General features: G+C 39.5%; 1 protein-coding gene across 1 annotated transcript in view; it reads right to left on the reverse strand.

The window, feature by feature from the left end:
- LOC140493877 (uncharacterized) overlaps positions 1-13,536 on the reverse strand; it is a 183,018-nt gene that overhangs the window by 129,660 nt on the left and 39,822 nt on the right. The window contains exons 10-11 of the mRNA XM_072592871.1: positions 6,537-6,647; positions 5,585-5,654 (exon numbers count right to left, since the gene is read on the reverse strand). Of these exons, the coding sequence (XP_072448972.1) occupies positions 5,585-5,654; positions 6,537-6,647 (181 nt within the window). The remainder of the gene's footprint in view (positions 1-5,584; positions 5,655-6,536; positions 6,648-13,536) is intronic.

Raw genomic sequence — 13,536 nt, forward strand, 5'->3', positions numbered from 1 at the left:
CTGTGGAAAAGGGCATGGAAGATATTGAATGTAGGGAAATAGCTGGTGACAACTTGAAAATATCCATATTACAGAGGAGGTTGTCTTGAAACGGGTAAAGGTGGATAAATCCCCAGGACCTGACCAGGTGTACCCTAGATCTCTGTGGGAAGCTGGGGAAGTGATTGCTGGGCCTCTTACTGAGTTATTTGTATCATTGATAGTCACAGGTGAGGTGCCAGAAGACTGGAGGTTGGCTAACATGGTGCCACTGTTTAAGAAAGGTGGTAAGGACAAGCCAGGGAACTATACACCAGTGAGCCTGACGTCGGTGGTGGGCAAGTTGTTGGAAGGAATCTGAGGGACAGAATGTACTTGTATTTGGAAAGGCAAGGACTAATTAGGGATAGTCAATATAGCTTTGTGTGTGGGAAATTGTGTCTCACAAACTTGATTGAGTTTTTTGAAGAAGCAACAAAGAGGACTAATGAGGGCAGAGCGGTAGTTGTGTTCTATATGGACTTCAGTAAGGCATTTGACAAGGTTCCTCATGGGATACTGATTAGCAAGGTTAGATCTCATGGAATACAGGGAGAACTAGTCATTTAGATACAGAACTGGCTCAAAAGTAAAAGACAGAGGGTGGTAATGGAGGGTTGTTTTTCAGACTGGAGGCCTGTGACCAGTGGAGTGCCACAAGGATCGGTGCTGAGTCCACAATTTTTTATCATTTATGTAAATGATTTGAATGCGAGCATAACAGGTATAGTTAATAGGTTTGCTGATAACACCAAAATTGGAGGTGTAGTGGACAGCAAAGAAGGTTACCTCAGATTGCAATGGGATCTTGATCAGATGGGCCAATGGGCTGAGAAGTGGCAGATGGAGTTTAATTTAGATAAATGTGAGGTGCTGCATTTTGGGAAAGCAAATCTTAGCAGGACTTATACACTTAATGGTAAGGTCCTAGGGAGTGTGGCTGAACAAAGAGACCTTGGAGTGCAGGTTCATAGCTCCTTGAAAATGGAGTCACAGGTAGATAGGATAGTGAAGAAGGCATTTGGTATGCTTTCCTTTATTGGTCAGAGTATTGAGTATAGGAGTTGGGAGGTCATGTTGCGGCTATTCAGGACATTGGTTAGGCCACTGTTGGAATATTGCATGCAATTCTGGTCTCCTTCCTATTGGAAAGATGTTGTGAAACTTGAAAGGGTTCAGAAAAGATTGACAAGGACATTGCCAGGGTTGGAGGATTTGAGTGAGAAGGAAAGGTTGAATACGCAATGGCCGTTTTTCCTGGGGCATCGGAGGCTAAGGGGTGACTTTATAGAGATTTATAAAATCATGAGTGCGTGGATAGGATAAATAGACAAAGTCTTTTCCATGGGGTGAGGGAGTCCAGAACTAGAGGACATAAGTTTAGGGTGAGTGGGGAAAGGTATAAAAGACACCTAGGGGGCAACGTTTTCACTCAGAGGGTAGTACGTGTATGGAATGAGCTGCCAGAGGAAGTGGTGGAGACTGGTACAATTACAACATTTAAAAGGCAACTTGATGGCTATATGAATAGGAAGGGTTTGGAGTGATATGGGCCAAGTGCTGGCAGGTAGGACTAGACTAGGTTGGGCTATCTGGTTGGACCGATCGGTCTGTTTCTGTGCTGTACATCTTTATGACTCTAAGTGAAACTAGAACAAGAAGACTGAGCCTCAAAGTTAGGGAGAGGTGTTTATGATTGAATTGAGGAGGAACTTCTTTAGTGTTGAGAGTGTGTTGCTGGAAAATCACAGCAGGTCAGGCAGTATCCAAGGCGCAGGAAAATCAACATTTCAGGCCAGATCCCTTCATTAGGAATGCTCCTCAGATGCTGCCTGACCAACTGTGCTTTTCCAGCAATACACTCTCAACTCTGATCTCCAGCATCTGCAGACCTCACTGTCTCCTCAAGGAACCTCTTTACCCAAAGGGTTGTGAATCTGCGGAAGTCCCTGCCCAGTGAAGTAGTTGAGGGTTCCTTATTGAATATTTTTAAAGTTGAGACAGTTAATTTTTTAAACAGTAAAGGAATTAAGGGTTATGGTGAGAAAATAGGTAAGTGGAGTTCAGGCCATGAAAAGATCAGCCATGATCTTATTAAATGGTGGAGTGTGCTTGAAGGGCCAGATGGTCTACTCCTGCTCCTGGTTCTTATGTTCTTACGTTCCTAATGGCTTACCACAAGGATCAGTGCTAAGCCATAGCTGTTTACAGTCTGTATAAGTTATTTGGAAATGGGAACTAAATGCATTTGCTAATGACATAAAACTAATTGGGAATGTGGGATTTGAAGAGGCTTCACAGTGAACTGGGCAGAATAAGTAAGTGGTAAAGAACATGACAGATGGAATATGAGTTCATTTAAGGTTGTCCACTTTTGCAGAAACCAAATCAAAGGCAGACTATTTCTTAAATGGTGAAATGTTGGTGAATATTGATGTTCAAAGTCTTTTCGGTGTCCTGGTTTCTGAGTCACTAAAATCTAGTATGCAAGTGCAATGCAAGCTGTTAGGAAAATTAGTAGTATCTTGACAAGGGGATTTGAGTACATGGGTAAAAATTTCTTGTTGTGGTGAGACCTCACTTGAGCACTGCATTTTGTTCTAGTCTTCCTTACCCAGCGAAGGATGTACTTGTCATAAAGGGAGTACAGCAGACGATCATCTGATTAATCCTTGAGATGGCAAGATTCCCCTGAGCGGAGATTCTTGAGAACTTCAAAGAATGAGAGGTCATCTAATTGAAATTTACAGAGCATGACAGTGTAGATGTTTCCCCTGGTGAATCTGGAACGGGGAAAGATCTGGATAAGGAGCAGACATTTAAGGTTAAGCTGATAAGTAATTTCTTCACTGAGGGTAGTGAGTGTTTGGAATTCTGTATCCAAGAAGCTCTTAAAACTCAATTGTTGAATTTGTTTAGGCAGAAATCAACAGATTTTCAGATACTAATGACATCAAAGGATAAGTGGGAAGATGGGAAAAATGATACAGAAATATATCATCACTCATGATCTCTTTGAATATCAGAACAGGCTCAATAGTCCTTCTGGCTACTCTTGTTCTTATTTCCTGTGTGTCTGTGTTCTTAAAAGTATATTTATTATGCAACCAAACAGGTTGACCTACAAGTCTTCCAAAACATGTCAACGTTTGATTAGATTAGATTCCCTACAGTGCGGAAACAGGCCCTTCGACCCAACAAGTCCACACGGACCCTCCGAAGAGTAACCCACCCAGTCCCATTTCGCTCTGACTAATGCACCTAACACTATGGGCAATTTAGCATGGCCAATTCACCTGACCTGCACATTGTTGGACTGTGGGAGGAAGCCGGAGCACCCAGAGGAAACCCACGCAGACACAGGGAGAATGTGCAAACTCCACACAGACAGTCCCCCAAAGCTGGAATCAAACCTGGGACCCTGGTGCTGTGAGGCAGCAGTGCTAACTACTGAGCCACCATATGGCCCCAATTCCTAGATCCAACCATTGGCAGTGCCTTCATCAATTCCTTTTGTGCCATTATAAGATTGTTAGTGGGGATGTTTGCCAATGATGATACCCGGTTTAGGCTGAAAAGTAGCAAGTAACATTTGTACCACCCATGTCTGGCAATAATCATCTCTAGTAAGAGACAATCTAAGCACTGCCCATTGAAATTCAGTGGTGTTAGCATCACTGATTTCCCACTATTAATATCCTGGGGATTATCATTGACCAGAAACTGAAGCGGACTCACCATGTAAATACAGATCAAAAGCTATGAATATTGTAAGGACAACTCAACATCTGATACCACAAAGTCTGTCTAATTATACAAGGCACAAGTTAGGACTGTGATGGAATACTCCCCACTTGCCTGGAAGACTGCAGCTCCAACACCTCTCAGGAAGTTTGGCGCAATCCAGGACAAGTCACACAGCCTGCTTAATTAGCATCACATCCACAAACGTTTACTCCTTCCACCACTGATGCTCAATAGCCCCATCTGCAAATTGCACTGCAGACAGCACCATCCAAATCCATGTGCTCCACCATCTATAAAGATAAGGGACCACCATGGCCTGCAAGTTTCCTTCCAAGCCACTCACCATCCAAACTTGGAAATACATCACTGTACCTTCAGTGTCAAAATCTTGGAGTTCTGTCTCTAACCATTTCCGCATGATAGACTGGTTAGCAAGATTAGATCACAAGGAATGCAGGGAGAACTAGCCATTTGGATAAAAAATTGATTTGAAGATAGGAGACAGAGCGTAGTGATGGTTGCTTTTCAGACTGGAAGACTGTGACCAATGGTATGCCACAATGCTGGTTCCATTGCTTTTTGTCATTTATATAAATGATTTTGATATGAAAATAGACATTATGGTTAGTAAATTTGTAGATGACAGCACGTTGATGGTGTAGTGGACAGCAAACAGGATAACCTCAAAGTGCAACTGGACCTTGATCAGATGGACAGATGGGCTGAGGCGTGACAGATGGAATTTAGTTTAGATAAATGTGAGATTCTGCATTTTCAAAAGGCAAATCAGGGCAGGACTTATACACTTAATGGTAAAGTCCTAGGGAGTGTTGCTGAATAAAGAGACTTTGGAGTGCAAGTTCATAGTTCATTGAAAGAAGAGTCGCAGGTAGACAGGATAGTGAGGAAGTGGTTTGGTATGCATATCTTTATTGATCAGTGCATTGAATATAGGAATTCGGAGGTCATGTTGCAGCAGTGCAGGACATTGGTTAGGTCACTTTTGGAAAACCGCATTCAATTCTGGTCTCCCTGCTATAGGAAGGATATTGCGAAGCTTGAAAGAGTTGATGAAAGATTTACAAGGTTGTTGCCAGGGTTGGAGGGTTTGAACTGAAGGGAGAGGTTGTATAAGCTGGGGCTGTTTTCCTTGGAGCATCGGAGGATGTTTATGTTTATAGAAGTTTATGAAATTACAAGGGGCATGTATGGGGTGAATAGTCAAGGTCTTTACCCCAGGGTGGGGGAGTACAAAACTAAAGGGCATAGGTTTAAGGTGAGAGGGGAAAGATTTAAAATGAATCGAAGGATCAACACTTTCAAGCAGAGGGTTGTACATGTATGGAATGAGCTATCAGAAGAGATAATGGAGGCTGGTACAATTGCAACATTTGAAAGGCATATGGATGGGTAAATGAATAGAAAGGATTTAGAAGGAAATGGGCCTAATACTGGCAAATGGGAATAGGTTAACGTAGAATATCTGGTTGGCATGGACAAGTTGGACAGAAAAATCTGTTTTCTTGCTGTACATCTATATAACTCTGTGACAATGACTCTGCCATCCTTACCTAAAGCTGCAACAGACTGCAACAGGTATGTGAAAGTGCAATGAACTGTAACACATTACATCTTAATATAAAATCTAGTACTGATGCATCCTTGATAAGCATACGTATATGATACTGTTAGGTGACAGTTGACTAACTGAAGATTAACTGAACTCATTGACATCTTTTTTCAAGTCCCTTAAATATTAATGACTCTCATTGAATTGAGTAGGATATCTGCAACAAATTTCATAAGGAGTGGCTCCTACCTGTTACCAGTGGTAATGTTGTTTTGACTCCATTAATAAGAACATTCCCATTATCTTTAAAAATAAGCACCTAAGAATTAAAGCAATACTTTTAGATGAACACAGCTCAGTAAAAAATAAGGAAACAATAGCCTTTTATTTTAGAGACAATCACCCATTTCCTATTAAGTAACAAAGTCAAAAGGTCAAAGAAGATAATGCAGTCATCACCACTGTGGAAAAGAGCAAGGAAAATGAAACAGATCAAGCAATAATGATCAGCTAGCAAAAGAAATTGAGCTTTAAAAGTGTGAAGTTTGTAGGAGGGAGAAAAGCTGAAACATTACTGAAATTATGGATGCTGTTAAATTAGTGCAATGAGTTTTTCCTTCAGTCAGCAGGGAACTGTTGAACATTTTAAGAGGAGAAAGATCAAAACAACACTGTCTGGAATAGTATAAATTTAACAGAAAGGGAGATTAATACAAGAGTGAGATGTATCATGAAGGGGATAAAGGCAAAATACTGCCTGGTAAAACACAGAATAGACAGATTCTGTCATACCAGACTCAAAACTTTAATTCTGTTTCCCTCTCCACAGATGCTGCTCGACCTGCTGAGTTTATCCAGTTTTCTTTGTGTTTGCATTAGGTAGAGGGTTGGCTTCCCTTGTATCCAATTGAAAAATCTGCGGGATCTATTAAAAAAGTATCCTATGGTATCAGAATGACACTCTAACTTTGGATGGATTTGGGCTTTATGGAGACTAAAAATAATTGCAGGAAAGAAATATTTGCCTGGAAATGAAACAAATTAGTGGCTTTAGAGATGGAAATGATGTCAGTTCCATTTAAGGCCAATAAACACATAAAGGCTAAAAACGATAGATTGAGTAGAACCAAGAATTTAGTCATCAAAGGCAGTGGTGATAACGACTAATTAGACTTGCCACAACATATTTGAAGAAACTTACATTTTGCCTATGGTCAGTTGTTAACACTAGTGTTTTTAGGCAAGTTTCTGATACAATTGTTCCACATGGAGCTATTTCTGCCAGCAGTGTGTACTGCTGCTTTTCGCAGTCCTGTTAACAGGTAAAATGAAGATCATTATCATCCATCTGTTAAGATTCAGAAACAGAAATGACAAAAACAAAACATTGCTGGATATATCGAATATATTGCTGCAAGCATGGTCAGTCTGTATTTACTTCAGTCTAATGAAAAAAAAGACTGTTTAACAATAGAACTACAAGTTATAAAGATAGCTTTATACATAAATAACCAAATGCTGACCAGTATAAGCTGATTGACTGACATAGAAGTGGAAACTTTAGAGTGTTTCAAGATTCCGACTGAACACCTTAGACTCTGGATACATATGGACACTAAAGAAACTTAATGTCTGTCTTATCAAGTATAAATTATGCTTTCAATTGTGTTATCTCTGACTCAGCTTTATCCAATTGCTGATCTTCCATTATTGCGAGATGAGGAGTTTATACTAATTATTCTAAAAGTGCTGCAAAGATTCCACCCATTATACATATACAAGAATTTAATAATCAATTCATGAATATTATTACCAATTACTTAATAATTATTAATAAGCTGACCATTATGATTTTTTTGATGCTGTAATCATAGAAACGTCTCCACAGAATTTATTACACACACGCAAATTTTAGTCTGATATTTTTGCATGTTATGAGAACGTCAGTTAGATTTGCAGGTGACAAAGCACATGTCACAAGCCCAAAGGAAGGAGTACAAGAATCTATAGATAGTGTTAAGACTTAACCTAGGGCAATGTTCCCCAATTCATTATGGGTCTGGATTAGAGACCTCACATTGATAAACTCTGGGTGTGGAGGATGAACTGGCTCCGCATCAGTTGGGTAAAACAAATGTAATTTAAAATCAGTTCCTTTTCCTTGTGGATACCTTTCTCTCAGACTCAAGTGAACTTACATTTTAATAACAGCCAATTTAAGCAGGGTGTCTGATGAACATAAAATGAATTTATTAATTACTAAATATAAGAAGAATGGCAATGCAACACAAATATACACAGATCAGAAGTAAGAGCTGAGTCCAGAAAGATAAAAGTTAAACAATAGACTTTTGGATCAGTCTCGGTTTACAAAAAGCAGATAGTTTAACATTTAAACCATTGAAATGGAGGGTTTGGCAGTGATGATGTTGGTAGTTGAACAGTCGGTTTCCTGGTTCTTAGTTTTGAGAATTGGTTGAGATTCTGTAGTTCTGATTCCTTCCAGCCAAGATTGAATTTTAGTATTCAGGGTAAGAGAGAATGCTTTTGTTGTTGTACTTCCTTTTTTAACTAACTTATTATTTGATTTATTTATTGTTATAAAGTACACACATGCTATCTTAAAACACAGAAAAATAAATGAATAAAAAGAATATGAAGGCAGTAAAATAAAGAATTAAAGAAATAGGAAGGATATTATTCAGCGGTAGAGAGTTCAGAAGAGATTTATCAGGATGTTGCTGTGATTGAAGGGTTGAATTATGGGGAGAGGCTGGATAGGCTGGGAATATTTTCACTGGACCATAGGAGGTTGAGGGGGATAACCTTATAGAGGTTTATAAAATTATGAGGGATATAGATAAGGTGAATGGCAAATGTGTTTTCCCTGGGATGAGGGATTTCAAGGCTGGGGACATATTTTTAAGGTGAGAAGAGAAAGATTTTAAAAGATATGAGGGGCAATTTCTTTTTGTACAGAGGGTGGTCCATGTGTGGAATGGACTTCCAGAGGAAGTCATTGATGTAGGTACAGTTACAACGTTTAAAAGACATTTAGATAAGTACATGTTTGGAGGGACATGGGCCAAGCAAAGGCAGGTGGGACTACTCAGTTTAGGATTACAGCATAATTGCTTAAACTGAAGGGTCTGTTTCTAGTGCTGTATGACTCTAAATAAAGTTCAACTTTACAATTCTTTTTTATTCATTCATGACATGACAGCATTTATTGCCCATCCCTGATTGCCCAGAGGTTATATCGAGTCAACCACATTGCTGTGGGTCTGGAGTCACATGTAGGCCAGACCAGTTAAGGATGGCAGTTTCCTTCCCTAAAGGGCATTAGTGAACCAGATTAGTTTTCTTAACAATTGGAAATGGACTCACAGTCATCATAGACTTTTAATTCTAGATTTTTAATCATATTCAAATTCCACCATCTGCCATGGCGGGATTCAAACCTGGGTCTCTGGATTAACAGTCCAGTGACAATACCACTAGGTCAGCACCTCGCTTTTATTCCTATTAAGTGCTCATCCGTGGGCCTAGAGAGCCAGCCACAAGTTCCCTCATCACGCAACCAGAGCAAGAATGACCACTTTCCGTCGTCTTCTCACCTCTGTTGACACTGCCATAACCATGAGTCGTTGCTGAACCTCATCAGTGCAGCCACTGCTAATACTGTCTTGTACCGTGCCCAAATTCGTCTGTGCTGCCACCTCTATGAGTCTGTTGGATGCAGATGATGTGGAGAACTCAAACTTGCGCAAGAGTTGGCGCTGGGCCTACTTTGTCAAAGCAAAATTCACTGGAAACACAAACTCGTGTCCGATGCCTTGCCTCCGATGCCTCGCCACGTGTCTGTGCTAGGCTAACTTTGTCACTGCCGATGCCATCACCACAACTGAATTCTTCACAAGAGGTAAATAGAAAGAAGAAAAAAACAAGAAAAGAGAAAAAAATGAAAGAAAAGTGGACAGAGCAGATGATCCCTGGGTTCAGGAGCCTGACTCCCTCACCATCTTGGTTTTCAATATTTTAGTTTTGCGCCACTCAGCAGTGGTGAAAGGCCTTATCTGGAAACACAGAGTAATTAGGGGTAGTTTCTCCATTCAAGCCTTCACAACGTGCCACTGCTGAAACCTAGCCTGGAATACATAAGGACATTCATGTTCCATTGGCACCCTCCAGTTGAAACAGGTTTTTTAACTCCTGTCTTCTTGCATTATTGAAAGAGAAATTGCAAAATGTGTCTGACCCTTGGGACATAATCCATAAGAGGTGGCTGCTGTTGAGCAGGGGTTTGCTACCTCCATGGTTACAAGGGGGACTCACAGTCAAGTCTACTGGGCAGCACCGGGGCTCAGTAGCTGGCACTGCCGCCTCACAGCACCAGAGACCCAGATTTGATTCCACCCTCAGGCGATCACCTGTGTGGAAATTGCACAGTCTTCCCATGTCTGCATGGGTTTCCTCTCACAATCCCATTCCAAAGATGTGTAGCTTAAATGGATTGGGCATGCTAATTGCCCATAGTGTCCAGGGATGTACAGGTTAAGTGGATTGGCCATGGGAAATGCAGGGTTATAAGGTAGATGGGTGGGTCTAGGTGGGATGCTCTTTGGTGGGTCAGTGTAAACTCGATAGGTTGAATAACCTACTACCAAACTATAAGGATTCTCTGATACTTGAAATTTCTTTGATATGTCTCTCCAGACATCACTTAACTTACAGCTATAGCCATTTTTAGGTGTATCAGCCTCTTTTAGCAAATGCATTTTAGAAATGCAAGTTAAAAACATCCACAGTACTTTGGGGTCCTGGCCGATGGTCTAGACAACAAACAATAATAACAGCAGGGATAGATTTTGGAATGAAACTGAACATTGGCAAAATCAAATGGATACATGTCTCAAAATAACAAGAAAAAAATCTATAGAAAAATAGAAACTTCAACATTGCAACAGGTTCAAGCATTTAGGCTGCCTAATATATATAGGTGGAAGCTGCAACAAGGAAATAATATCAAAGATGTCAATGGATAAGGCTGAGTTTAGTATGGAGACAATAGTTGGTAACTAGAATGCTCAGTTAGCAGCTTAAGAAATGATCTGTGAAGATTTTATAATATGGGTTTGGAAGAGTATGGAAAAGATCGGCTGCATGGAAAAAAGTAACAAATCACAAAGTCTTGAGTAGAATGAATGAACAAAGGAAACTTTGAAGTGTTGTTAAGAAGAGACAGACTTGGTACAGCACATTAAAAGGAAATGGACCTGTAGAAAGCACTAAGAAGAAAAATTTTCAAGGAAAAGCAAGAAAAGAAAGAAATGGAATATCAATTCTGATAATTTGAAAATGGCTTGATAAATGAGCTAAGGACCTCCCTTTGGCCAGGGCACAGATGATATTCCTGACATTTTCACTTGAGTACCCAATGTCATCCCTAATAATGTTTCCTTACCAAAAGACAGTAAATTCTTGCTAATATGTAGTTCTTAGAATAAAAAGCCTTTAGTACATAGCAATCTGCTACGTTGCTTCCAATCTACATGGAAAAAATCAGCAGCAGTTCTGTTCTGATTAGTGGCAATGCTTGAGAAAATTAATAATCCACTCATGCCTTTCTTATGGCATGCTCGTTGATATTCTGATTCCAAATACTTCACTGTAAGTGCTATCTGTGGAAATATATGTATTTGTGGCTGCTCATAGTTGAGACGAATAAATTGATTTGCAAATTTTAAAGTCGAAATCTGAACTACAGGGAGAGGCTGAACAGGCTGGGGCTGTTTTCCCTGGAGCGTCGGAGGCTGAGTGGTGACCTTATAGAGGTTTACAAAATTATGAGGGGCATGGATAGGATAAATAAGCAAAGTCTTTTCCCTGGAGTTGGGGAGTCCAGAACTAGAGGGCATAGGTTTAGGGTGAGAGGGGAAAGATATAAAAGAGACCTAAGGGGCAACTTCTTCACGCAGAGTGTGGTACGTGTATGGAATGAGCTGCCAGAGGATGTGGTGGAGGCTGGTACAATTGCAACATTTAAGAGGCATTTGGATGGTTATATGAATAGGAAGGGTTTGGAGGGATATGGGCCAGATGCTGGCAGGTGGGACTAGATTGGGTTGGAATATCTGGTCGGCATGGACGGGTTGGACCGAAGGGTCTGTTTTCATGCTGTATATCTCTATGACTCTAATTACTATCTTTTCTTAAAGATTCTTTGGAATTGTAACCTACCTGAATTACTAATCAATAAGGCAATACTTCTGTGCAGATGTCATGCTAAAGTAGTGTCATGCTAAAACTGTTCATGAGGAGATTACTTTTTTTTCAAGTCCAATCTTTGTTTATCCTCACTTTAAAAGGGGTTTTTTCTGGACTTTAGAACTTTTGTATACTACTTTGTTTACATTCCTCATTGATATTGTCTCGGAATAATGTCATGTTAATATTGTTATTCATAGTGGATTGTGAAGCTGTTAGAGCTAACTAACCATATTTTATGTTTCAAGGTAGTATCCAATGTAGAGATGATGCAAATAAAAATTAATACAACGACAGAACCACTGACAGATGAATAATAAAAAGTTGGTTGTAACATTTAAGCCATGAGAATGTTTCCAGCTTTGAGGCACACTACTGTGCTACAATATGTTAGTATACTCACGCAAAGCATTCTGTTATAAAAAAGAAGGCTTTGTTCTAAATTTTCCTGAATTAGCTAAGTTGATAGTTTTATTGGTAGGCATTCTCTCAACTCTTTATATTTAGTGTCTGTACCACTAACCCTTACCACAAAGGAAAACGTGTATAACAAAAGGGAAGAGTAGCAAAATAGGAATATAGTAGAATTAGTACAATATCCTATAAAGCTGCCTGGACAACTGAGAAACCGACACAATTGTAGCATACAAACGTTCAAACAAGGAACGAGAGTCAATCAATTATCTCTTTGAGCCTGCTCCACCACTGACTAAGAACATGGCTGATCTGGTTTTCAGAGAGTTCTATTCTACATTCCTGCATGCTTCTAATAACCTTTCAATCTCCTTGGTAATCAAGAATCTAATTCTGCCTTAAAAATATTTAATTAATTCATCTCTGACTCTGCTAAACTTCAGAGTATACAGGCCTAGTGTTTCCTCATAAGGCAATGTACTCATTTCAGTTATTAGTCTAGTAAATCTTTGTTGAACTGCTTCCACCATGTTAATATACTTCCCTAAGCATGGTAATCAGTACTGCACACAGTACTCCAGATGCAGCCTCAGCAGTATCCTGTATAACTAAAGCATAACCTCTCTACTCTTACATTCAATACCCTCACAATAAAACATAACACTTCATTTGTTTTCCTGATTACTTTCTGTACCTGCCTACTAATGTTCTGTGAATCATGCATGATGACATCTGGATCTCTCTGCACCTCAGATTTACAATCTCTCACTATTTAGATATTATTTCTTATTTTTTATTATTTCTGCCAAAATGGACAATTTCACTTCCCACATTATACTCTATTTGCTAGATCTTTGCCTACTCACTTAACCTACTGACATTCTTTTGTAGATGTTTTATGTCATCTTCTCTATTCATTACCCTACCTGCTTTTTTGTCATCAGCAAATTTAACTACCATTCATTTGGTCCCTTCATTCAAATAATTTATGAAAATTGTAAAGAGTTTCGCCCCAGTGCTGACCTCTGTGGCAGATGACTTGTGACATCCTGCCAGTCTAAAAAAAGATCCATTTATTCTTACTCTCTACATCCTGTAGTCAGCCAGATTTCTGACCATGTAAATATGTTACCCCTACATTAGAAATTATAAATTTCTACAATAAACTTTGATGAAGCACCTTGTCATATGGCTTCTGGAAATCTAAATTCAATACATGCACTGGTTCTCCTTTATTACTGCACAATTATTTCTTCCAATAAATTTGTTGAACATGATTTCTCTTTGACAAAATCATGTTAGTTCTGATTGACTCACTTGAATATATCCAAGTCCCACGTTATAACATCTTTAATAGTAGCAATCTAACATTTTCCCTGTGACAGATAGTAAGGGAACTAGCCTGTAGTTTCCCACTCTCTGCCTCGCTCCCTATTAAAATAAAGGAGTTACATTAGCTATGCTCCAATCTAAAGGAACCTTCTCAGAATGTAAAGAGTTTTGGAAAATTAAAACGAACA

The sequence above is a fragment of the Chiloscyllium punctatum genome, chromosome 22, assembly GCF_047496795.1.
Source record: "Chiloscyllium punctatum isolate Juve2018m chromosome 22, sChiPun1.3, whole genome shotgun sequence".
Taxonomy (NCBI): Eukaryota; Metazoa; Chordata; class Chondrichthyes; order Orectolobiformes; family Hemiscylliidae; genus Chiloscyllium; species Chiloscyllium punctatum.